Genomic DNA, 26,899 nt, shown 5'->3' on the forward strand with positions numbered 1-26,899 from the left:
GGCAGGAGAACCGCTTGAACCCGGGAAGCAGAGGCTGCAGTGAGCCGAGATGGCTCAATATTGCCTGGGCAATAGAGTGAGACTCTGTCTCAAAAAAAAAAAAAAGACAATATATTAAAATGGCAATACTCCCCAAGTTGATCTATAAATTTAATCCAATTCCATTAAAATTCCAGTTGGCCTTTTTTGCAGAAATTAACATGCTGATCTTAAAATTCAAATGGAAATTTAAGAAACTCAGGGCTAGGTGAAACATTCTGAGACATGACACCAAAAGCATGATCCATAAAAGAAAAAGAAATCAATCAAATGGACTTCATCAAAACTGTATTCTGTGACCCTATTAAAAAGGACAAAAAGACAAGCTACAACGAGACAATATTTGCGAATATTTATCTGACAAGGGAATCATATCTAGAATATATAAATAATCCTGTAAATTCAACAGTAAACTATCAAACAATCCAAATAGAAAATAGACAAGAAAAATGACAGATATTTTGCCTAAAGGGAGATACAGATGGCAAATAAGTAAATGAAAAGATGTTCAACATCATTAGCCATTAGAGAAATGCAAATTAAAACCACAATGAGATATCACTATATATCTATTAGGATAGCTACAATAAAAAATTGGTCACAATACCAAATGCTGTCAAGGATGCAAAGAAATGGGATCTCTCATACACTACTGGTAAGAATCTAAATGGTGGCCGGGTGCAGTGGCTCATACCTGTAATCCCAGTACTTTGGGAGGCCTAGGTGGGCGGATCACCTGAGGTCAGCGGTTTGAGACAAGCCTGGCCAAGATGGCAAAGCCCCATTTCTACTAAAAATACAAAAATTAGCCAGGCATGGTGGCATGCACCTGTAGTCTCAGCCACTCAGGAGGCTAAGGCAGGAGAATCACTTGAGCCTGGGAGGCGGAGGTTGCAGTGAGCTGAGATCATGCCACTGCACTCCAGCCTGGGTGACAGAGTGAGACTCTGTCTCAAAACAAAACAAAACAAAACACAGAATGTAAAATGGCATGGCCACTCTAGAAAACAGTTAGCAGTTTCTAAAAAAAAAAAAAAAAAACTAAATATACCCTTTATGTCCACACAAAACCCTGTATGGAAATGTTCATGCCAACTGATTTACAATAGCCAAAAACTGGAAACAACCCAAATTCTTTCAATGGTGAATGGCTAAACAAATTGGTACATCCATACCATAGAATTCTACATAGCAATAAAAGAGAACAGGGCTGGGTGTGTTGACTCATGCCTGTAATCCCAGCACTTTGGTAGGCAGAGGTGGGCGGATCACTTGAGGCCAGGAGTTTGAGACCAGCCTGGCCAACTTGGCAAAACGCCATCTATACTAAAAAATACAAAAAAATTAGCCAGGCAAGGTGGCGCATGCCTGTAATCTCAGGCTACTTGGGAGGCTGAGGCAGGAGAATCGCTTGAACTCAGGAGGCAGTAGTTGCAGTGAGCCGAGATCACACCATTGCACTCCAGCCTGGGCAACAGAGTGAGACTCTGTCTCAAAAACAAACAAACAAACAAAAAGAACAAACTATTAACACATAAAAAGACAAGGACAGATCACAAAAAAAAAAAAAAATGCTGAGTGAAAACAACCAATATGAAATGGTTACATAGTGTATTATTACATTTATATAATGTTCTTAAAATGACAAAATTATAGAGATGGAGAGACTAGGTTTTGGTTGCCTGAGGTTTTGGATGATGGGAAAGGGGTATCCCTATAAAGGGGTTATGTAAAGAATCTGTGTGGTAATGAAACTGTTCTGTATCTTGATTGTGATGGTGGTAGTGAACACGAATCTACACCTACACATGTGCTGAAATTGTATAGAACTATATAAACATATGCAAACACACGTAAGTGAGTTCATGTAAAACTGGTGAAATCTAAATAAGGTCTGTGGATTGTATCAATGTCTATTTCCTGGTTTTATATTGCGCTACATGTATGCAAGATTTTGCCACTGGCGAAAAACTGGGAGAAGGGTACACCGATCTCTCTTTACTATTTTTGTAGCTTCCTGCAAATCTATGCTTATATCCAAATTTTAAAAAGTTTTTAGAAACACGTTTGTTGGCCAGGCACAGTAGCTCACGCCTGTAATCCCAGTGCTTTGGGAGGCCGAGGTGGGTGGATCACCTGAGGTCAGGAGTTCAAGACCAGCGTGGTCAACATGGTGAAACACCATCTGTACTAAAAATACAAAAATTAGCCAGGCGTGGTGGTGGCTGTCTGTAGTCCCAGCTAGCAACTCGGGAGGCTGAGGCAGGAGAATCGCTTGAACCCAGGAGATGGAGGTTGCAGTGAGCCGAGATGGCACTACTGCCCTCCAGCCTGGGCAACAGAGTGAGACACGGTCTCAAAACAAATAAAATAAAATAAAATCACATTTGTTTAATACCACCACCAATTTCATCAGAAAAGACTAAGTATTGGAGGGGGAGGAGCCAAGATGGCCGAATAGGAACAGCTCCGGTCTACAGCTCCCAGCGTGAGTGACACAGAAGATGGGTGATTTCTGCATTTCCAACTGAGGTACCGCGTTCATCTCACTAGGGAGTGCCAGACAGTAGGTGCAGGACAGTGGGTGCAGCGAACTGTGCACGAGCCAAAGCAGGGTGAGGCATTGCCTCACCAGGGAAGCACAAGGGGTCAGGGAATTCCCTTTCCTAGTCAAAGAAAGGGGTGACAGACGGCACCTGGAAAATTGGGTCACTCCCACCATAATACTGTGCTTTTCCAACGGGCTTAAAAAACGGCACACCAGGACATTATATACCGTACCTGGCTTGGAGGGTCCTACGCCCATGGAGTCTCACTTATTGCTAGCATAGCAGTCCAAGATCAAACTCCAAGGCGGCAGCGAGGCTGGGGGAGGGGCGCCTGCCATTGCCCAGTTAGTTGTTTGATTAGGTAAACAAAGCTGCTGGGAAGCTTGAACTGGGTGGAGCCCACCACAGCTCAATGAGGCCTGCCTGCTTCTGTAGGCTCCACCTCTGGGGGCAGGGCACAGACAAACAAAAAGACAGCAGTAACCTCTGCGGACTTAAATGTCCCTCTCTGACAGGTTTGAAGAGAGTAGTGGTTCTCCCAGCACGCAGCTTGAGATCTGAGAACGGGCTGACTGCCTCCTCAAGTGGGTCTCTGACCCCCGAGTAACCTAACTGGGAGGCACCCCCTAGTAGGGGCGGACTGACACCTCACGTGGCCGGGTACCCCTCTGAGACAAAACTTCCAGAGGAAAAATCAGGCAGCAGCATCTGTGGTTCACCAATATCCGCTGTTCTGCAGCCACTGCTGCTGATACCCAGGCAAACAGGGTGTGGAGTGGACCTCTAGCAAACTCCAACAGACCTGCAGCTGAGGGTTCTGTCTGTTAGAAGCGAAACTAACAAACAGAAAGGAAATCCACATAAAAAACTCATCTGTACATCACCATCATCAAAGACCAAAGGTAGATAAAACCACAAAGATGGGAAAAAAACGGAGCAGAAAAACCGGAAACTCTAAAAATCAGAGCACCTCTCCTCCTCCAAAGGAACGCAGCTCCTCACCAGCAACGGAACAAAGCTGGACGGAGAATGACTTTGACGAGCTGAGAGAAGAAGGCTTCAGACGATCAAACTACCCCGAGCTACAGGAGGAAATTCGAACCAATAGCAAAGAAGTTAAAAGCTTTGAAAAAAAATTAGACGAATGGATAACTAGAATAATCAATGCAGAGAAGTCCTTAAAGGACCTGATGGAGCTGAAAACCAAGGCACGAGAGCTACATGATGAATGCAGAAGCCTCAGTAGCTGATGCGATCAACTGGAAGAACGGGTATCAGTGATGGAAGATGAATGAAATGAAGCGAGAAGAGAAGTTTAGAGAAAAAAGAATAAAAAGAAACAAACAAAGTCTCCAAGAAATATGGGACTATGTGAAAAGACCAAATCTACGTTTGATTGGTGTACCTGAAAGAGACGGGGAGAATGGAACCAAGTTGGAAAACACTCTGCAGGATACTATCCAGGAGAACTTCCCCAAACTAGCAAGGCAGGCCAACATTCAGATTCAGGAAATAAACAGAACGCCACAAAGATACTCCTCGAGAAGAGCAACTCCAAGACACATAATTGTCAGATTCACCAAAGTTGAAATGAAGGAAAAAATGTTAAGGGCAGCCAGAGAGAAAGGTCGGGTTACCCTCAAAGGGAAGCCCATCAGACTAACAGCTGATCTCTCGGCAGAAACTCTACAAGCCAGAAGAGAGTGGGGACCAATATTCAACATTCTTAAAGAAAAGAATTTTCAAACCAGAATTTCATATCCAGCCAAACTAAGCTTCATAAGTGAAGGAGAAATAAAATCCTTTACAGACAAGCAAATGCTGAGAGATTTTATCACCACCAGGCCTGCCCTAAAAGAGCTCCTGAAGGAAGCACTAAACATGGAAAGGAACAACTGGTACCAGCCACTGCAAAAATATGCCAAATTGTAAAGCCCATCAAGGCTAGGAAGAAACTGCATCAACTATCGAGCAAAATAACCAGCTAACATCATAATGACAGGATCAAATTCACACATAACAATATTAACATTAAATGTAAATGAGCTAAATGCTCCAATTAAAAGGCACAGACTGGCAAATTGGATAAAGAGTCAAGACCCATCAGTGTGTTGTATTCAGGAAACCCATCTCACGTGCAGTGACACACATAGGCTCAAAATAAAGGGATGGAGGAAGATCTACCAAGCAAATTGAAAACAAAAAAAGGCAGGGGTTGCAATCCTAGTCTCTGATACAACAGACTTTAAACCAACAAAGATCAAAAGAGACAAAGAAGGACATTACATAATGGTAAAGGGATCAATTCAACAAGAAGAGCTAACTATCCTAAATACATATGCACCCAATACAGGAGCACCCAGATTCATAAAGCAACTCCTGAGTGACCTACAAAGAGACTTAGACTCCCACACAATAATAATGGGAGACTTTAACACCCCACTGTCAACATTAGACAGATCAATGAGATAGAAAGTTAACAAGGATATCCAGGAATTGAACTCAGCTCTGCACCAAGTGGAACTAATAGACATCTACAGAACTCTCCACCCCAAATCAACAGAATATACATTCTTTCCAGCACCACACCACAGCTATTCCAAAACTGACCACATAGTTGGAAGTAAAGCACTCCTCAGCAAATGTAAAAGAACAGAAATTATAACAAACTGTCTCTCAGACCACAGTGCAATCAAACTAGACCTCAGGATTAAGAAACTCACTCAAAACTGCTCAACTACATGGAAACTGAACAACCTGCTCCTGAATGACTACTGGGTACATGACGAAATGAAGGCAGAAATAAAGATGTTCTTTGAAACCAACGAGAACAAAGACACAACATACCAGAATCTCTGGGACGCATTCAAAGCAGTGTGTAGAGGGAAATTTGTAGCACTAAATGCCCACAAGAGAAAGCAGGAAAGATCCAAAATTGACACCCTAACATCACAATTAAAAGAACTAGAGAAGCAAGAGCAAACACATTCAAAAGCTAGCAGAAGGCAAGAAATAACTAAAATCAGAGCAGAACTGAAGGAAATAGAGACACAAAAAACCCTTCAAAAATTAATTAATCCAGGAGCTGGTTTTTTGAAAAGATCAACAAAATTGATAGAACGCTAGCAAGGCTAATAAAGAAGAAAAGAGAGAAGAATCAAATAGACGCAATAAAAAATGATAAAGGGGATATCACCACCGATCCCATAGAAATACAAACTACCATCAGAGAATACTACAAACACCTCTACGCAAATAAACTAGAAAATCTAGAAGAAATGGATAAATTCCTCGACACACTCTCCCAAGACTAAACCAGGAAGAAGTTGAATCTCTGAATAGATCAATAACAGGCTCTGAAATTGTGGCAATAATCAATAGCTTACCAACCAAAAAAAGTCCAGGACCAGATGGATTCACAGTCGAATTCTACCAGAGGTACAAGGAGGAGTTGGTACCATTCCTTCTGAAATTATTCCAATCAATAGAAAAAGAGGGAATCCTCCCTAACTCATTTTATGAGGCCAGCATCATCCTGATACCAAAGCCTGGCAGAGACACAACAAAAAAAGAGAATTTTAGACCAATATCCCTGATGAACATCAATGCAAAAATCCTCAATAAAATACTGGCAAACTGAATCCAGCAGCACATCAAAAAGCTTCTCCATCATGATCAAGTGGGCTTCATCCCTGGGATGCAAGGCTGGTTCAACATATGCAAATCAATAAATGTAATCCAGCATATAAACAGAACCAAAGACAAAAACCACATGATTATCTCAGTAGATGCAGAAAAGGCCTTTGACAAAATTCAACAACCCTTCATGCTAAAAACTCTCAATAATTTAGGTATTGATAGGACATATCTCCAAATAATAAGAGCTATCTATGACAAACCCACAGCCAATATCATACTGAATGGGCAAAAACTGGAAGCATTCCCTTTGAAAACTGGCACAAGACAGGGATGCCCTCTCTCACCACTCCTATTCGACATAGTGTTGGAAGTGCTGGCCAGGGCAATTAGGCAGGAGAAGGAAATAAAGGGTATTCAATTAGGAAAACAGGAAGTCAAATTGTCCCTGTTTGCAGATGACATGATTGTATATCTAGAAAACCCCATCGTCTCAGCCCAAAATCTCCTTAAGCTGATAAGCAACTTCAGCAAAGTCTCAGGATACAAAATCAATGTGCGAAAATCACCAGCATTCTTATACACCAATAACAGACAAACAGAGAGCCAAATCATGAGTGAACTCCCATTAACAATTGCTTCAAAGAGAACAAAATACCTAGGAATCCAACTTACAAGAGACGCGAAGGACCTCTTCAAGGAGAACTACAAACCACTGCTCAAGGAAATAAAAGAGGTTACAAACAAATGGAAGAACATTCCATGCTCATGGGTAGAAAGAATCAATATTGTGAAAATGGCCATATTGCCCAAGGTAATTTATAGATTCAACGCCATCCCCATCAAGCTACCAATGACTTTCTTCACAGAATTGGAAAAAACTACTTTAAAGTTCATATGGAACCAAAAAAGAGCCTGCATTGCCAAGTCAATCCTAAGTCAAAAGAACAAAGCTGGAGGCATCATGCTACCTGACTTCAAACTATACTACAAGGCTACAGTAACCAAAACAGCATGGTACTGGTACCAAAACAGAGATATAGACCAATGGAACAGAACAGAGCCCTCAGAAATAATGCCGCATATCTACAACTATCTGATCTTTGACAAACCTGACAAAAACAAGCAATGGGGAAAGGACTCCCTATTTAATAAATGGTGCTAGGAAAACTGGCTAGCCATAGTAGAAAGCTGAAACTGGATCCCTTCCTTACACCTTATACAAAAATTAATTCAAGATGAATTAAAGACTTAAATGTTAGACCTAAAACCATAAAAACCCTAGAAGAAAACCTAGGTAATACCATTCAGGACATAGGCATGGGCAAGGACTTCATGTCTAAAACACCAAAAGCAATGGCAACAAAAGCCAAAATTGACAAATGGGATCTAATTAAACTAAAGAGCTTCTGCACAGCAAAAGTTTGAGCTTTTAGGGAAAAACTGAAATTTTAGAAAATGTGTACTTCTACCATGAGCTTGGTAGCTTCTAAATACTTAGTCTTTTTTTTTTTTTTTTTTTTTTTTGAGACAGTTTCATCAGAGTGAACAGGCAACCTACAAAGTGGGAGAAAATTTTTGCAACCTACTCATCTGACAAAGGGCTAATATCCAGAATCTACAATGAACTCAAACAAATTTACAAGAAAAAAACAAACAACCCCATCAAAAAGTGGGTGAAGGATATGAACAGACACTTCTCAAAAGAAGACATTTATGCAGCCAAAAAACACATGAAAAAATGCTCACCATCACTGGCCATCAGAGAAATGCAAATCAAAACCACAGTGAGATACCATCTCACACCAGTTAGAATGGCAATCATTAAAAAGTCAGGAAACAACAGGTGCTGGAGAAGATGTGGAGAAATAGGAACACTTTTACACTGTTGGTGGGACTGTAAACTAGTTCAACCATTGTGGAAGTCAGTGTGGCGATTCCTCAGGGATCTAGAACTAGAAATACCATTTGACCCAGCCATCTGATTACTGGGTATATACCCAAAGGATTATAAATCATGCTGCTATAAAGACACATGCACACGTATGTTTATAGCAGCACTATTCACAATAGCAAAGACTTGGAACCAAACTAAATGTCCAACAACGATAGACTGGATTAAGAAAATGTGGCACATATACACCATGGAATACTATGCAGCCGTAAAAAATGATGAGTTTATGTCCTTTGTAGGGACATGGATGAAACTGGAAACCATCATTCTCAGCAAACTATCTCAAGAACAAAAAACCAAACACTGCATGTTCTCACTCATAGGTGGGAACTGAACAATGAGAACACATGGACACAGGAAGGGGAACATCACACACCGGAGACTGTTGTGGGGTGGGGGGAGGGGGATGGGATAGTATTAGGAGATATACCTAATGCTAAATGACGAGTTAATGGGTGCAGCACACCAACATGGCACATGTATACATATGTAACAAACCTGCACGTTGTGCACATGTACCCTAAAACTTAAAGTACAATAATAATAAAATTAAAAAAAAAAGACTAAGTATTTAGGCAGTGGCTCATGCCTGTAGCCCCAGCACTTTGGGAGGCCAAGGCAGGTGGATAACTTGAGGCCAGGAGTTCCAGTCCAGCCTGGCCAACATGGGGAAATCCCCATCTCTACTAGAAATACCAAAACAAAACAAAACAGAAAAGCCAGCTGTGGTGGTGTGTGCCTGCAATCCCAGCTACTTGGGAGGCTGAGGCATGAGAATCGCTTGAACCTGGGAGGCAGAGGCTGCAGTGAGCTGAGACTGTGCCACTGCGCTCCAACCTGTGTGGCAGAATGAGACTCTGTCTCAAAAAAAAAAAAAAAAAAAAAAAAAAGACTAAGTATTTAGAAGCTACCAAGCTCATGGTAGAAGTACACATTTTCTAAAATTTCAGTTTTTACCTAAAAGCTCAAACTTTTTCACTGGCAAAAAATACTGTCAATTGTTTTCCCAGAAGTCACATGCTAACCTAAGTGTCCATCAAAAGATGAATGGATGAAGAATGCAAAATGGTACATATACACAATAGAGTCCTATTCATTTGGTTCATTTTATTTTATCTTTTACTTTTGAGAGGGAATCTCACTGTCACCCAGGCTGAAGTGCAGTGGCATCATCTCGGCTCACTGCAACCTCTGTCTCCCGGATTCAAGCGATTCTCCTGCCTCAGTCTCCCAAGGAGCTGAAATTACAGGCACCTGACACCACGCCCGGCCCATGTTTATATTTTTAGTAGAGACGGGGTTTTACCATTTTGGCCAGGCTGGTCTTGAACTCCTGGCCTCAGACGATCTGCCCGCCTTGGCCTCCCAAAGTGCTGGGATTACAGGCGTGGGCCACTGTGCCTGGCCCACTTCATTCATTTTTATGAAAACATCTGCTAAATAGCCAAGTTTATGTGTCAGTCATTCTTGAAATTAAAAATAGTTAATCCAGGCAGGGCACACTGGCTCACGCCCGTAATTCCAGCACTTTGGGAGGCTGAAGTGGGCGGATCACCTGAGGTCAGGAGTTCGAGACCAGCCTGGCCAACATGGCAAAATCCCGTCTCTACTAAAAATACAAAAATTAGCCGGGCATGGTGATGCGCACCTATAGTCCCAGCTACTCGGGAGGCTGAGGCAGGAGAATCGCTTGAACCCAGGAGGTGGAGTTTGCAGTGAGCCGAGATTGTGCCACTGCATTCCAGCCTGGGTGACAAAGCAAGACTCCATCACACACGCACACACAAAATAGTTAATTCCGCTCACAAATTAAACAATCACTTAAGAGCCTCTCCTCCAGATAACCATCACACTTCGATATGCAACAAAAGTGCTATATGAGTGTTTCGCTTTTCATCACACATAATATTAAAATGTGTTCAAGGGTCCAAGATTTAATAAAATTAATCATCTTTACTCCCTTATCAAGGATGGTTTTTTGTAAAACTGGCATCCTTTTTATTTATTTTTTAAATGAAAACCACTCAGATTGCATCCTTTCCTTCCCAGTCTCCCAAAGGAAGAAAAGAACGATCATCAATGGCAAATGGCAGTTGCAGCAAAGCAACATCAAGAGCCAGCTTTACACTTAGGAGATAATGCTGCACCTCTTCTTTGTGGTTTTCAGTGCTATACACGTTCAGAGAAACTTCTCTAGTAACGAACTATAGAAATTATTTCTGAAAGTATAGTCTTAAGACTGGCATTCTTTTTAAAGTAAGAGTATAGCAGTGATGAATAAAAAGATGACTAGTCTGTATGTTAGTGCCACTATCCTGATTCATGTCGAAGTGCCAGCAATCTTACCCATCATTGCTTTGCATCACCACAGCAAGTGCTAAAACAGCAAAAAATAGGCAAACAATGTTTTAGAATTATTATAAAATAGTTTTGACCTCCCAGAACCTCCCACCATAACTTCTTCCATTGCCTCACCACCCATTCAGTCCTTAAACACTTACAGTCTATTTTCTACTATTATCTTATGATATAGTTGGAATATTTGTCCCTTCCAAATCTCATGTTGAAATATGATGCCCCAGGTCAGGCATGGTCGCTCACGCCTGTAATCCCAGCAGTTTGGGAGGCCAAGGTGGGTGGATTGCTTGAGGCGAGGAGTTCAAGGCCAGCCTGGCCAACATGGCGAAACCCTGTCTCTACTAAAAATACAAAAATTAGCCGGGCGTGGTGGCATGTGACTGTAATCCCAGCTACTCGGGAGTCTGAGGCATGAGAACCCAGGAGGCAGAGATTTCAGCGAGCCGAGATCATGCCACTGCACTACAACCTAGGCAACAGAGCAAGACTCTGTCTCAAAAAAAAAAAAAAAAGGGGGGGGAAGAAAGAAAAGAAAGAAATGTGATGCTCCAATTTTGGAGGTAAGGCCCAGTGGGAGGTGTTTAGGTCATGGAGTCAGATCTCTCATGAATGACTTGGCTCCCTCCCCACAGTAACAGTGAGTTCTTGCTCTAGTAGTTCCTGTAAGATGGCATTGTTCCAAAGAGTCTGGTATCACCCTCCCCTGTATCTCTTTTTCCCTCTCTTGTCATGTGACATGCCTGCTCCCCTTCGACTTTTGGCATGATTGAAAGCTTACTGAGGTCCCAAGCCAGAAGCAGATGCTGGCATATGCTTCTTGTACAGTGTGCAGAACTGTGAGCAAGAATAAATCTCTTTTCTTTATAAATTACCCAGCCTCAAGTATGCCATTATAGCAATACAAAATGAACTAAGACACCTTACTACTGAAACTGCTTTCTACGGTCACTATCATCTTCCTAAACGTCAGGTCCAATGGCGTTATTCCAACCTCCTTTTCTTTTATTTCTCTGAAGCACTGGCCACTGTTGATCATCCTTTCCTCCAAGCTCTCTTCTCATGGATGACCCACACTGTTCTAGTCCTCTTTCATCTCTGGTATTCCTTCTTTTTCGTTTGCTCTGCTTTTTGAAATTTTAATGTAATTAAATTTGATTTTTTAAAGACAGGGATTCACTCTATCACCCAGGCTGGAGCGCCGTGGTGTAATCATGGCTCACTGCAGCCTCAATCTGTGATCCTCCTGTTTCAGCCTCCCATGAAGCTGAGACCACAGGCATGTGCCACCATGCCTGGCTAATTTTTTTTCTTTTCTCACAGAGATAGGGTCTAGCTATGTTGCCCATGCTGGTCTTGAACTCCTGACCTCAAATGATCCTCCCACCTTGGCCTCCCAAAGTGCTGGGATTACAGGTGTGAGCCACCATGCCTAGCAGTGTTTGCTCTACTTTCGACTATACTCTCCCACCTCCCAATAACATGTAAATGTTTGTGGAATGAACAGGCTTTATTATCCTCCCTTTCCTGCCTCCAAAGATTCAATGTTTCAAGTCCTTCTCACTGAGCATAAATGATTGCTTCCATTATATGTCTCCTGTATCTGTCCCTTCTTTCCCATTCTCATTGGTACTACTATAGTCCAGGCTTTCACCAGTTCATGCTTACACTATGCCTTGATTCTGTTCACTTTTCAATCAATTCTAAACACGATTACAGGTTACTCTTCACTAGGTGCCACCAAACCTCTTTCTAAACACTTTCAATCACCCCAGTACCTTTAGGAAAGTATCAAAAGTATTTTTTCAAAGAGGTATATTTGGGCTTTCTCAACCTGGCCCTACTTATTTCTCCAGACTTAGCACTCATCGTGCCCTTGCAAAATACTTTCCTTCAGATAAACTGGTCACACTGTTCCTTAAACATGGCATGCACATTTCTGCCTATATGACTTTGCTCATGTGCAAACCTTTGCTCTGCCTGGAATATTCTGTGCCCTCTTCTCCACTTTCCTAAGTCTGTTTCTTCCTTCAAAGTTCAAATCATGCTCTAAATCCTGTGTGTCTTCTCCTACAACCCAGTCCACAATAATCTCCCCACTTTTCTACACTCTTGTAGCACTTGCCTATACCGGTGTTTTTCAGTCTTTCACATTTTACATACTACTGATCACTCTTTTGATAGGATGGGGGGTGCAAAAAGATCAGAAAGGAATAATAGGGGGAGAGCAGATTCATTTGTACCACACACATTTACATAATATCTATTACATGCTATGTACTATGCTAGAAGCTGACAATGCAGATTAATTTTTTTACATTACTACTTTTTTAACTACTAGGAAAGATGGTGAACCAAAGTCCTTGATATAATAGAGAAAGCTGGCTTTCACTTGGCTTGTATCTCCAGGATAGTCTCCATCATAGTCTTTATAGGTAAGCTCATAGCCCCTTCCTCAGTGTGACCCTGTCAGCTTCTACAAGTGGTCTCACTTTAAATAGGGGAGGGACCAGAAGCAAAACATACGACCCTTGCATCTGCAGATGATGCACACTGCAGAAAGAGGCATTGCCAGTAACCAAGGGAAATGGGGAATTAGGAGAAACACCAAGATCTATAGTTATTTTTACAATTCTAAAAGATTACAGAAGGGTAATTTGGCACATGCATTCACAGAAAAGTATCCTTCACCTTGCAAGTGGATATAGGGATTGAGGAAAAATAAAATGTTAACAATTGTTAGGAAGGTCATGTGACCACTTTAGACAAAGTCTGTGTCCCACCTAACCTAAGTCATTCATTTGGCACTTAATATTTTCCTTTTCCAGTTTTAGAAAATGTATTCATGACCTATCTCTCAAACTAGCTTATAATTTTCTTAAGGAAAATGACCATATATTACATCTCCACTCACACATAGCACTGAACACTGCATGTAGATCACTTATGTGTACAACTATTATAGTACCCAATTTTTTCTATCTTGCATGTGCATCCTTTATCTCACCAACTAAACTATAATCCTTGAGGATAGGATATGTGATTATTTGCATTATTCCACAAAACCTAGCATAGTAGTCTGTTCATAGAAGATATTCCTTGTCTGTTGAATAATTTAATAAATAATAAAGCAATTATCTAACTGGTTAAATGGTAGGTGCCTAGAGAAAGATAAGGCCTCTCAGGAGCTTTATTAGGACAGAGAAAACTCATTATCAAACACCGCTATTAACCACCGTTTTAAAGATATCTTCTCCCAAGCAAATATCAACAAAACTCATAAACTCTAATGGTGAGAATGTCTTAGAAATGAAAAATTAACTTAGAGCAAAAGGAATTAGCCTTCACTTCAACTTCTGAAGATGTCATCACTTATCAAAGTCAAGAATTATATAATTCTCATTACTGATTATAACAACTAACACTTTTAACCAGCTATATAAAGATGCCATTTAGATATCAACATCCACCACACTGAACAAATGCTACAAGACTTTCTGAAATCATAGGATCTTGGTGTTAAAAGGGACTTAAGGGTCATAGTAGTCAAATTTCCTACCAAATGAAGGAATTCCTTCTGCAATGTATAATTCTTAGGATATTCACACCTTTGCTTACAAATTTCCAGTGAAAACAGATTTAAAATATTGCAGGAAAGCTATTCCATTATAGGATTACTATCACTGATAAAAGGCTACTCCTTACATTAAGCCAAAATCTGTCTTCCTATAATTTCTACCCATTGTTCTTCATTCTATCCTGTGGAGTTTAATTCCTTTTTAATACAATAGTCCTTAAAATATTCAAAGAGAGCTATCATTCCTACTGTCTTCTTTTTCTGAGACAAACATCACTATATTCTCCAAATATTTTTCATATATTTTGTACACCAACCCAGTGATTTTAAAATGTGATGCCTAGAAGTTATCACAATATTCAAAATGTGAATTAACTACCTAGATGAGGACACTATGTATCTATTAACATAGCCTAGGTCTGTGCTAGCTTTTTTTGCAGTTATGTCACATCACTGATTTAAGTTTGAGCTTGTGGACAATTAAAACACATAGGTCTGGCCAGTCGCAGTGGCTCATGCCAGTAATTCCAGCACTTTGGGAGGGCAAGGTGGGAGAATCACTTGAGCCCAGGAGTTCAAGATCAGCCTAGACAACATAGTAAAACCCTCCCTCTACAAAAAAAAAAAAAAAAATTGTTTATTTAATTAGCCAGGCACAGTGGCATACACCCATAGTCCTACCTACTCGGGAGGCTGAGAGAGGAGGATCCCTTGAGCCCAGGAGGTTGAGGCTGCAGTGAGCTATGATTGGGCCACATTACTCCAGCCTGGGCAACAAAGCAAGATCCTGTCTCTAAAACAACAACAAAAATACCACACATAGGTCTGGCCAGGCATGGTGGCTCACACCTGTAATCCCAGCACTTTGAGAGGCCAAGGTGAGAGGACTGCTTGAGGCCAGGAGTTTGATACCAGCCTGGGCAACATAGCAAAACCTTGTCTGTACAAAAAAAATGATAAAAATAAATAAATGAGAGAAAATTTAAAAAACCTAAATAAATGAAAAGACATCCCATGTTCATGGATCAGAACACAATATTCTTATGATGACAATATCCCCTAAATTTTTCTATAAATTCAATGCTATCCCTATCAAAATTCCAGCTGGCTTCTGTGCACAAATTGAAAAGCTGATCCTAACATTCATATGGAAATGTAAGTAACCCAGAAAAGTCCAAATACTCTTTAAAAAGAACAAAACTGGAGGACTTGCAATTTCCAATTTCGAAACTCACTACATAGCTACAGTAATCGACAAGTGTGGTACCAGCATAAGGCAAGATATATAGATAAATGGAATAGAATCAAGAGTCCAGAAGTAAACCCTCACACTTATGATAAATTGATTTTTGACAAAGGTGCTAAGGTCATTCAATATGGGCAAAGAATAGTCTTCTCAACAAATGGTACTGGGACAATTGAATACCCACATGCAAAAGAATGAAGTTAGACCTCTACTTCACATTATACCTGAAAATTTACTTAAAATGGACCACAGATCTAAGTGTAAGTGCTAAAACTATAAAACCTTTAGATGTAGAGAAGTTGGAGCCCACATATACTACTGGGGGAAGTGTAATAAAACAGTTCAGCCACTATGGAAAACATTCTGGCAGCTTCTCAAAAGGTTAAACACAGACTTAGAGTTACCATGCTACCCAACAATTCCACCCCTAGTTATATACCAAAGAAAATTTAAAACATACACACACACACACACACACACACACACACAGAGTAAATGAATGTTCACATTAGAATTATTCACAATAGACAAAAATTGGAAACAACTCAAATGTTCATCAATAGATGAATGGATAAACAAAACATGGCATATTCATACAGTGAAACATGCAACAACACTGATGAACCTTGAAAACAATTATGCTAAGTGAAAGAAGCTAATCACAAAAGACCACTTATTGCGTGATTATATTAATATGAAATGTCCAAAATAGGCATATCTATAGAGACAGAAAATAAATTCACAGTTGCTAGAGCTAGGGTCAGAAGCAATGAGGAATGACTGCTAATGCTGATGGGGATTTCTTTTTGGGGTGACAAACATGTTTTAAACTTAGCTTGTGGTGAACATTGCACAATTCTGTGAATATACTAAATTACTGAATTATACAGTGTAAATGGGTGAATTTTATGGTATATGAATTATTTCTCAGTAAATATGTCAAAAAAATAAAAAAGGGGACTTTTCTTTTTTGTTGTTGTTTTGTTTGTTTGTTTTTTGAGACAGAGTCTAGCTCTGTCACCCAGGCTGGAGTGCAGTGGCACAATCATAGCTCACTGTAACCTGGGCTCAAGGAATCCTTCTGCCTCAGACTCCCTAGTAGCTGGAACTACATGTGCACACCACCAAGCCTGCCTAATTTTTTACTTTTATTTTTTGGTAGAGATGGGGGTCTTACTATGCTGCCCAGGTTGGTCTCCAATTCCTGGGCTCAAGCAATCTTTCCACTTCAGGCTCCCAAAGTGCTGGGATTACAGGCACGAGCCACCATGCCCAGCTGGGGATTTTTCATTTCCAGAATTGTGTAATAACAGAAAGCAAACTCATCATAGCTGAAATGCACACCTAAGTGTATGATGGCAAAAGGAGGAAACCCACAAGATAAACAGAGGTAAAGTATAAGTTTAAACAGTGTGTGATCGCAGCAGACTTTTAGAAAGCATCAATAGACAACTCAGAACAACTGCAAATGAGAAGGCTCTTTTCAGGCAAATATTTTAGGCAGACTGTGAATGTAAGAGACAGTCACAGAGACAGGTGTTTCAAGTAGGGATTGCTGCCATAAATAAACGACAGATGTCACATGCAGGGGGTGAAAATGATGTTTAGCTGTATATCAGTCTTCTCACCCTTAGCCACCCCATAGATTCCAATCAGCATTAGTAACATCACCTTCAGATATAACAGAGATAAAAAGGTCAAATTAATATTCTATAAAAGGCCAGTGACATCTGACTTTCTTCCAATAGGCTATATATCATCACTTTTACTTTTACATATGGAAAATGCCCCATTGGAAGACCCTGCTGCCCATGATACCTACTGACTCTGCTTGGTAAGAAAGCACTCTGAAGTGGTCTCTCTCAACAGTAATCTTCTCCATGGTCAAGTCAGCCTCAGGGGAGCTCCTTTGAATTAACTTGAAGTATAATTGCTCCAGACTCTGGAAAATAAAACCACAGTACAATGTAACAATGAGAATAACCACAGATGTTACTACTAATAATTGCCTCAGCTAAAAATCAATGGTAACTTACGGCCACAGCAGCTTGAAAACATTCATCAGCGATTAGAAAATTTCCAGCATCCAACCATTCTCTTCCTACTCTCATATTCATCTAGAAGAGAGAAATTAGAAAATAATTTTTAAAAATTCATACCTCCCCCAAATTGGTTGGGGAATACTGGAGAAAATATTGAATCTTCTGTCCATATTCAGTCATATAACTCACAGAAAACAAAAAGCAACAGTTAGCATTTGTTAGAGTTCTGTGTTCTACTTTGAACTCCACAATTTAAGAGAAATGGTCATAAAGACAAAAATAATAGCAAAAATTAATAGACTTAAAAACACATCTTCTGAGGAAATATTAAAAGAAAACGTTGAGGTAACTTAGGAAGAGAAAGTTCTGAAAACTTAATGCTTCACATACTTGAAGAAAGGTATATGATAAGCATTAGACTACTGGGGTTCTAGTTTTTAATTCCATCTGCAATAAAATTTGGATTAATCCAACAAATGTTTATTAAGTACCTTTACAATCCAGTCTCACTGAAGGAGCTCACAGTATTGTAACTGGTAGATATCCCAACATGCACAAAAATGCAAAATGTGGAAACGGCCCTGGATGCGAACAGTACGAACATCAGGCAGTAGGCCTCCCCAAGAAAGGTATCTTCCTCCCTCCTCTCCAGAAAGGAACACAGAGTACAATTACTTTGGCTGGACAGAAACAGAGTTCTAGGTGGCTGACAACACAGGTTAATGAAAAACATCCAGTCCTACCTCTTCATCAGTCACTGGATTCAGGTTATAGTACACAGTGTGGCACAATATTCATAGAAGATCATCACAGAATTTCAAATCAAATATGAGCAAGAATTACCAAACAATTGAGGGAAACCAATGCCATGAAAGGACATCACACTCAACAAACAGAATAACTGAGAAAATAGAATTGAGAGAGCTAGCAGATGGAAACATACAGAGATATGAAATTATAATCCACAGAGTTAAATAATAGTCACAATCAATAACATGCCTTTTCAGTTTTCATTATTTGGGATCAATAAAGCCCAAAATGCAAATGTTAGAGGTGACAGAAGGTGGAAGGTTAAAGGGAAAGAGAGATAGAAAGAATGGAAATATCCTCACAAAGTAGCAAGTAAAGAGATAAACTCCAAATTTGATTTAAAAAAAAAAAGAAAGAAAAGTTTAAATATACGACTTAGGGCTGAGCATGGTGTGGCTCACGCCTGTAATCCTAGCACTTTGTGAGGCTGAGGTGAAAGGATGACTTCAGGCCAGGAATTCGAGACCAGCCTGAGCAACATAACGTAGCAAGACCCTGTCTCTACAAAAAATTTAAAAATTCGTTGGGCATGGTGGTGCACACCTGTGGTCTCAGCTATTAGGGAGGCTGAGGCAGGAAGATTGCTTGAGCCTGGGAGGTGAAGGCTGCAGTGAGCCATGATCACGCCACTGCACTCCAGCCTGGGCGAAAGGCAAGACCCTATTTCAAAAAAAAAAAAAGTATATGTTATTTTAGGCCAGGCGCCGTGGCTCATGCCTGTAATCCCAGAATTTTGGAAGGCCGAGGTGGACAGATTTCTTCAGCTCAGGAGTTCGAGACCAGCCTGGGCAACACGGTGAGACCCCCCCATCCCTACTAAAAATACAAAAAAAATAGCTGGGCATGATGGTGCACACCTATGGTCCCAGCTACTTGGGAGGCTGAGATGGGAGGATTCCTTGAGCCCAGGGTGCCAAGGTTGCAGTGAGCCAAGACTGCGCCATTGCACTCTAGCCTGGGTGACAGAGCAGGACCCTGTCTCAAAAAAAGTATACTTTTGAAATATATATGTATATACAAAAAATTATATGTGTGTATATAAAAAGATATATAATTTAAAGTTTTAAAAGACAGCCAACAGATAAATTTAAAATAGTATAATATAACTAACAAAAATTAAGAGGGGATGGGGAGGTAACAAGATATAATATGAGATAAATCCTCATCCATCATAATAGCAAATAAATAGATCATAAATAAAGCTGATAAATCAATGATTAGTTATTGGCCAGACATGGTGGCTCACGCCTGTAACCCTAGCACTTTGGGAGGCCGAGGCGGGTGGATAGCCTGAGCTCAGTAGTTTGAGACCAGCCTGGGCAACATGGCAAAACCCCATCTCTACTAAAAATACAAAAAATTAGCTGGGCATGGTGGTGCATGCCTGTAGCCCCAGCTACTCAGGAGACTGAGGCACAAGAATCGCTTTAGCCCAGAAGGTGGAGGTTGTAGTGAGCTGAGATCATGCCACTGCACTCCAGCTTGGGCGATAGAGTGAGACTCTGTCTCAAAAAAAAAAAAAAAAAAAAAAAAAAAGGATTAGTTACTGTTACAAGCAGAATTATGTCCCTTCAAAATCCTACACTGTAGCCCTAACTTCCAACACCTCAGAATGTAACTGTATTTGCAGATAGGGGTTTAAGAAGTGATTGCATTAGAATGAGGCCATCAGGGCAGGCCCTAATCTCATCTGACTGGTATCCTTATAACCAGAGGAAATTTGGACACACAAATGGACATGAAAAATGAGCACACACAGAGGAAAGGCCATGTGAGAGGACACAGCAAGAAGGCAGACATCTGCAAGCCAAGGAAAGAGTACTTAGAAGAAATCAAACTTGCTGACAACTTAATCTTGTACTTCTAGCCTCCAAAACTGTGAGAAAATAAATATCTGTTGTTTAAGCCAACCAACCTGTGATATTGTGTTATGGCAGCCCTAGCAAACCAATACAGTGATACAAGCATATGACTAAGATACATAGAGGGAACCGTGAGAGTGAAAACAGAAATGGTTATAGTAATAGCCTTAAAAGTGGCAAAGACATATGCACAAGGCAATTCATTGCAGCACCCAAATGTCCATCAAGGGAGGCTGGTTGAACATAATAAGGTACATACAGCAATTGAAATACAGCTATTAAAAATAAGGAATATCTCTATATATTTCTATGGAGTAATCCCTAGGATATAATGTTAAATGAAGGGAAAAAAATCAGGTGAAGAAGAGTATATATGGAATGTTACTATTTATCTAAGAAAATGGGGGAATGAGGGGAGATATGAGTATATATTTGTCTGCTTATAAACACATATTTTATATAAATTTTGTACATATATTTTAAAATATTTTATATTTTGAAATATAAAAACACATTATATAATCCCTTACATGAAATGGTGTAATATTTGCATATAACCTATACACATCTTCCCATGTACTATAAATCATCTCTAGATGATTTAATACAATATAAATGCTATGTGAATAGTTGTTATACTGTATTTTTATTTGTATTATTTTTTATTGTATTGTTATCTTTTTAAGACTTTTTTGGTAATATTTTCAATCCACGATTGGTTGAATCCAAGGATTCAGAAACGTACTGCCTATAAATTATTCTGACAAAAATCAAACCTGAATCAGAACAAGCTTCTAGATCTAATTATCAGTTTACAGAAAACAAGGGTGAAAGGAAACAATGGACTATTAAGTGACACCATGAGGAAGCACCAGAACTCAGAATTTAGAAAACTCTATAGGACAACCTCATTTCTTCAACAAATAAATCCGTTCAACAGATTTTTTTTTAGAAAAGAGAAGAAAACATGTAGTTTCATTAAAACAGACATATTAACAAAATACAAAGTATGGATTATCTTTGGTCCTGATTTTAAGAAACCAATTGGAGAGGGGGTGGGAGGACTAGATACTTGATTTGGGGAAATCTTTGTTAGGTTTTATCAGGTGTGGTAAAGTGAACTGGGTTTGTTGAATATAAAAATACATTGTCTTGGGGGACGTGGGGAAGCACTGGGACACGATTACAGGGTTGGGCAGGCCCCATCTGGGAGGAGTTCATGGGTGAGTCCTGGGTCCCCTGCCTCCTGAGGAGATGGATAAAGATGGGCTTCCTCTCATGGGAGTCAGGCGTAGACTTGATCAAGGTGCCAGCTATTCAACAGAAAAGAATGGTGGCTTTTCTAAACCAAATTGTGGTGCACACTGTATAGTCCCTCAACCGCTCTTCTACATTTAGTGAGGAGAAATTGGCAAACCTTTATCTTGGTATCCAGCAAATTGAAACAATTCTCAATATTGTAGATGCAAAGTTGCCATCTATACCAGGCCTAGATGATGTCACATTTGAAGTATCTCCTTTAAGTGCCACTAGTGTCACAAATGGATCACATTCTGAAGTCATCTCAGAGTAATCACAGCAGGACAGTACATAAGACTCTGGACCACAGGAAAGTCAAGTATCAGCAGGAAATAACTGTAGCTAAAGATTCAAGATATGTCATATATCTCAAAATAGTTCAAGTGAGTGTACCAGTGATGGCAATAAGAAATAAAATGATATCAGAAGGACTAGACCCAGATCTTCTTGAGAGGTCAGGTGCTCCAGTGCCTGATGGCAAAAGTGAAAAAACTGCAGAACAAAGTTCAGATAGCGAATCTTCTTTTAGTGACTAAGCTTAATTTTGATAAGAATTACATGTACATGTGTATTGCAAAATCGTGGAACCAACCCAAATGCCCATCAATCAACAAGTGGATAAAAAAACTGTGGTATATATATACAACTGAATACTATGCAGCCATAAAAAGGAATGACTTAACAGCATTTGCAGTGACCTGGATGAGATTGGAGACTATTATTCTAAGTGAAGTAACTCAGGAATGGAAAATCAAACATCGTATGTTCTCACTGACATGTGAGAGCTAAGCTACGAGGATGCAAAGACATAACAATGATACAATGGACTTTGGGGATTTGGAGGGAAGAGTGGGAGAGGGGCAAGGGATAAAAGACTACAAATACGATGCCTTGTATACTGCTTGGGTGATGGGTGCACCAAAATCTTACAAATCACCACTAAAGAACTTACTCATGGCTGGATGCAGTGGCTCACGCCTGTAATTCCAGCACTTTGGGAGGCCAAGGTAGGTAGATCACAAGGTCAGGAGTTCAAGACCAGCCTGGCCAAGATGGTGAAACTCCGTCTCTACTAAAACTACAAAAATTAGACGGGTGCAGTGGCCTGTAATCCCAGCTTCTCAGGAGGCTGAGGCAATAAGAATTGCTTGAACCCAGGTGGCAGAGGTTGCAGTGAGCCAAGATCATGCCACTGCACTCCAGCCTGGGTGACAGAGTGAGACTCCACCTCAAGAAAAAAAAAAAAAAAAAAGAACTTACATAACCAAATACTACCTGTACCCCAGTAATTTATGGAAAAAATAGAAAATAAATAAATAAATAAATGTGTAGGGGTACATTTACATTCTATAAGAGATTGAACTCTCTTAGTCATAAAAACATCAAATGGCCACATATACACCACCAAGCGTCCTCTATGTTTAAAAAAATTAAGCATTTACAAGCTGAAAAAAAATACGTTGTCTTTTAGAAACACACACTGAAATACTTATGGGCAAAATTATACACGTTGAATTTGCTTGAAAATAATCCAGTGGGTTGGCCAGGCGCGGTGTCTCATGCCTGTAATCCCAGAACTTTGGGAGGCCAAGGTGGGCGGATCACCTGAGCTCAGGAGTTCGTGACCAGCCTGGCCAACATGGTGAAACCCCGTCTCTACTAAAAATACAAAAATTAGCCGGGTGTGGTGGTGGGTGCCTGTAATCCCAGCTACTTGGGAGGCTGAGGCAGGAGAATCACTTGAACCCAGGAGGCAGGGGTTACAGTGAGCTGAGATCGTGCCACTGCACTCCAGCCTGAGTGACAGAGCGAGACTCTATCTCAAAAAAATAAAAAATAATAAAAATAATCCAGTGGGGCCAGGGGTTTGCTATTTGAGGAGATATAGAAGAAACAAGAGTGGCCATGAGTTGATGATTACTCTAGCTGAGTGATGGATAAATGGAGGGAATCATTGTACTGTCTTACCTGTTTTATATATGTTTGAGCTTTTTTACATAATAAAATATTTTAAAACACTGAGAAAAATATTTTTCCACTAAAAAAAAGTATTTGCCTCTAAGGAGAAAGAGAACAGATAGGGCTGGGTGTGGTAGCTCACTCCTGTAATCCCAGCACTTTGGGAGGCTGGGGCGGGTGGATCCCTTGAGGTCAGGAGTTTGAGACCAGCCTGGCCAACATGGGGAAACCCTGTCTCTACTTAAAAAAAAAAAAAAAATTAGCTGGGCATGGTGGCAAACACCTGTAATCCCAGTCACTCGGGAAACTGAGACAGGAGAACTGCTTGAACCTGAGAGGTGGAGGCTGCAGTGAGCCGAGATCACGCCACTGCACTCCAGCCTGGGCAACAGAGTGAGATCCTGTCAAAAAAAAAAAAAAAAAAAAGAGAACAGATAGATGGAGCAGAAAATCACTTTTTATTACTTTAATTACTTTTCTGAATAATTTAATTTTACATAAACATACGTTTGTATTTTGGGGGGTGGAAATAAATGTTTAAAAAATTAATCTTTTAGGCCAGGCGCAGTGGCCTGGCTGTAATCCCAGCACTTTGGGAGGCCGAGGTGAGCAGATCACCTGAGAGCAGGAGTTCAAGACCAGTCTGACCAACATGGTGAAACCCTGTCTCTACTGAAAATACAAAAATTAGCTAGGTGTGGTGGCGCATGCCTGTAATCCCAGCTACTCAGGAGGCTGAGGCAGAAGAATTGCTTGAACCCAGAAGATGGAGGTTGCAGCGAGCCCAGATCGCACCACTGCATTCCAGCCAGGGTGACTCCCTCTCAAAATAAAAATTACAAGGAAAAAATCTTTTAAATAACAGAAATATAAGAGGAAGACTTCCACTTTCAGCCATGATGGAATAGCTCAATTCAAACTGACTGTCCCACTCTAAACAACCCTAAAAGCTGGACTAAATGTAACTGTGTGAAGGCATTGGAGTGGCTACAATCTTTGAAAGAAGGAAAACACACAAGGTGAACCCTGCATTCAACTCAGTTTTATCATATTATATATGATACAGGATTTATCAGACTGTTGTCATATCATTTTACATGGACAAATTCTACCACCATGTATTTACACATATATTTTATAGTTTACAAAGCATTTTTCACAAAAACTCTAATTTTAACTCTATAACCCTCTAAGGTAGATATTACTATTTTCATTTTACAAAAGAGAAAACTAAGTAATCTTCCAATGACACATAGCTAGTAAGTGGCAGACCTAATCTAGGTCTTGAGACTTCAAATCCTGTACCCTTTTCCTTATTTACTTAGTGCTTCAAATTTTTCATTTGAAAAACTCATTTAGAACTAAGTATTACCATTCCCTTAGATGAAGAAACAGTTACTCTATCGAATTAGAGATGAGAAAAGTGAAAAATAAATCATCAACCCAGAATTATAAGTTCAGTATTTGGTTCACTGAACCACTGTAATTACTACAGTATTCTGAGAACTTTAACTGTAGTAAATATACCACTATAAAAGGGACACTGAAAAGGAACACCATCAAAAAAGGATAGCACTAAAAGATTCAACCCCCTTCCAGTTTCACACTAACTTTAACCATTTTCATAGAAGTAACAACCATCTCATTTCATCTCCACTTTCTCCTAAATTAAGACTTACCATAATCAGTCGTTGAATACTTTGTTCTGAGGCAAATGAGGCTTCACACATACTCAGCAACTTGCAAGCAACATAATGTACTGCAAAACAGTAATTAGACAATGATAAACACAAAACATTCATTCTCCTTTTATATACACCAACAAAGAGAAAAGATGATTGAAAGGAAGCCAGTTTTGTTGTTATTAAAAATAAAAATAGTAAAGGCCTTTTAAAAGTATCAATTTTCAAAAGTAAATGACCTAAAACTTATTAAATGAATCATTTACTGAATGTTTCAGTAAAATATTTATTTATTTATTTATTTATTTATTTATTTATTTATTTATTTTTGAGACGGAGTCTCACTCTGTCGCCCAGGATGGTGTGCAGTGACGCATGATCTTGGCTCACTACAGCCTCTGCCTCCCGGGTTCCAGTGATTCCCCTGCCTCAGCTTCCCGAGTAGCTGGGATTACAGGCATGCACCACCACGCCCAGCTAATTTTTGTATTTTTAGTAGAGACGGGGACTCACCATGTTGACCGGGCTGGTCTCGAACTCCTGACCTCAGGTGATCCACCCACCTCAGCCTCCCGAAGTGCTGGGATTACAGGTGTGAGCCACCGCACCCGGCCCAGAGAGATATTTAATACTTAAATTTCAATTTCTTAAGGTCTTAAGTCCCAAAGACTCACTAAAAATACCTGATTCCACATGATGCTCTTGTGTATACCATGTTAACAGAAAAATAATTCTAAATTCAATTGACCTAAAGCTGTTCAACATCTGACAAAATCTCTGGACATCAGAATAGTTTTTGATTTCTCTCCTAAAATGTGAAACTTTCTAAATACATATTTTTTTTTCTGTAGAGAGGGGGTCTCGTTCTGTCACTCATCCAAGCTAGAACACAGTGGCATGATCATAGCTCACTGCAGCCTCAAATTTCTGGGCTCCAGCAATCCTCCCACCTCAGCCTCTCAAAGTGCTGGGATTATAGGTGTGAGTCACCACACCTGGCCTAAACATACTCTTTTCTGTAGATGTCATAACAGTTCTTAAAGTATAATTTAGAAAATACAGACTACTTCATTATATAACTCATTTTCCCTGAAAATAGGGAAGTTTGAATAACTATAACCTCTTTATTTCTCTAGTTTATTTCAGCATAAAACATATTCAAGTTTTAAAGAACAGCTTCACAAATAAATGAACTAGTCACCTTTATGTTAGATGTCAGCAGCCATTCTACCTATGCTAACACCACTTCTAATTAATAGTCCTTTGAAAAAGAGATTTGTCTAGCAGAAATTACAGGGTAATTGAAATGGTCAGATTTTTATTGCCCATCATAAAGTGTAAAATTTATTCATCACTTAACAAAATTAATTTGTTCTAAAAAACACTATTGGTAAAATAATTACTAATCATATATTTATACTGACTTGAATTTCCAGTTCTGAAAATTTTGAAAATGTTTCTTTTTGGTTGGGCATGGGGGCTCACACCTGTAATCCCAACACTTTAAGAGGCTGAGGTGGGTAAATCACCTGAGCTCATCAGTTCAAGACCAGCCTGGCCAACATGGTGTAACCACGTCTCTAGTAAAAATACAAAAAAAAAAAAAAAAAAATAGCCGGGAGTGGTGGTGCATACCTGTAATCCCAGCTACTAGAGAAACTGAGGCAGGAAAATCTCTTCAACCTGGGAGGCAGAAGTTGCAGTGAGCTGAGATCATGCCATTGCACTCCAGCCTGGGCAATAAGAACACAACTCCAACTCAAAAAAAAAAAAAAAAGAAGAGGGGAAGTTCGGACTGGGCAGAACTCAACACAGTGCGACAAAGTGGCTGTGGCCAGACTGCCTCTCTAGATTCCTCCTCACTGGGCAGGGCATCTCTGAAAGAAAGG

The 26,899-nt window shown here is 40.0% G+C and overlaps 1 protein-coding gene, 1 non-coding gene and 1 pseudogene across 6 annotated transcripts in view; 1 reads left to right on the top strand and 2 right to left on the bottom strand.

Moving 5' to 3' along the window:
• Window positions 1-26,899, bottom strand: part of TEX11 (testis expressed 11) — a 385,652-nt gene that overhangs the window by 306,426 nt on the left and 52,327 nt on the right. For 3 of the 5 annotated variants that reach the window (XM_054470766.1, XM_054470767.2, XM_054470769.2), the window contains 3 exons: window positions 25,008-25,087; window positions 17,393-17,473; window positions 17,179-17,298 (listed from right to left, as the gene is read on the bottom strand). In XM_054470766.1, coding sequence (XP_054326741.1) covers window positions 17,179-17,298; window positions 17,393-17,473; window positions 25,008-25,087 — 281 coding nt within the window. The remainder of the gene's footprint in view (window positions 1-17,178; window positions 17,299-17,392; window positions 17,474-25,007; window positions 25,088-26,899) is intronic. The other 2 variants (XM_054470768.2, XM_054470770.2) reach the window with 1 other exon arrangement.
• Window positions 10,198-10,413, bottom strand: LOC129025614 (small nucleolar RNA U3). The gene has a single exon (XR_008497343.1). It is a non-coding gene; the product is annotated as a small nucleolar RNA U3 (small nucleolar RNA).
• LOC129023885 (WASH complex subunit 3-like) lies at window positions 21,325-21,905 on the top strand (annotated as a pseudogene).

This window comes from Pongo pygmaeus, chromosome X, assembly GCF_028885625.2.
Source record: "Pongo pygmaeus isolate AG05252 chromosome X, NHGRI_mPonPyg2-v2.0_pri, whole genome shotgun sequence".
Lineage (NCBI taxonomy): Eukaryota > Metazoa > Chordata > Mammalia > Primates > Hominidae > Pongo > Pongo pygmaeus.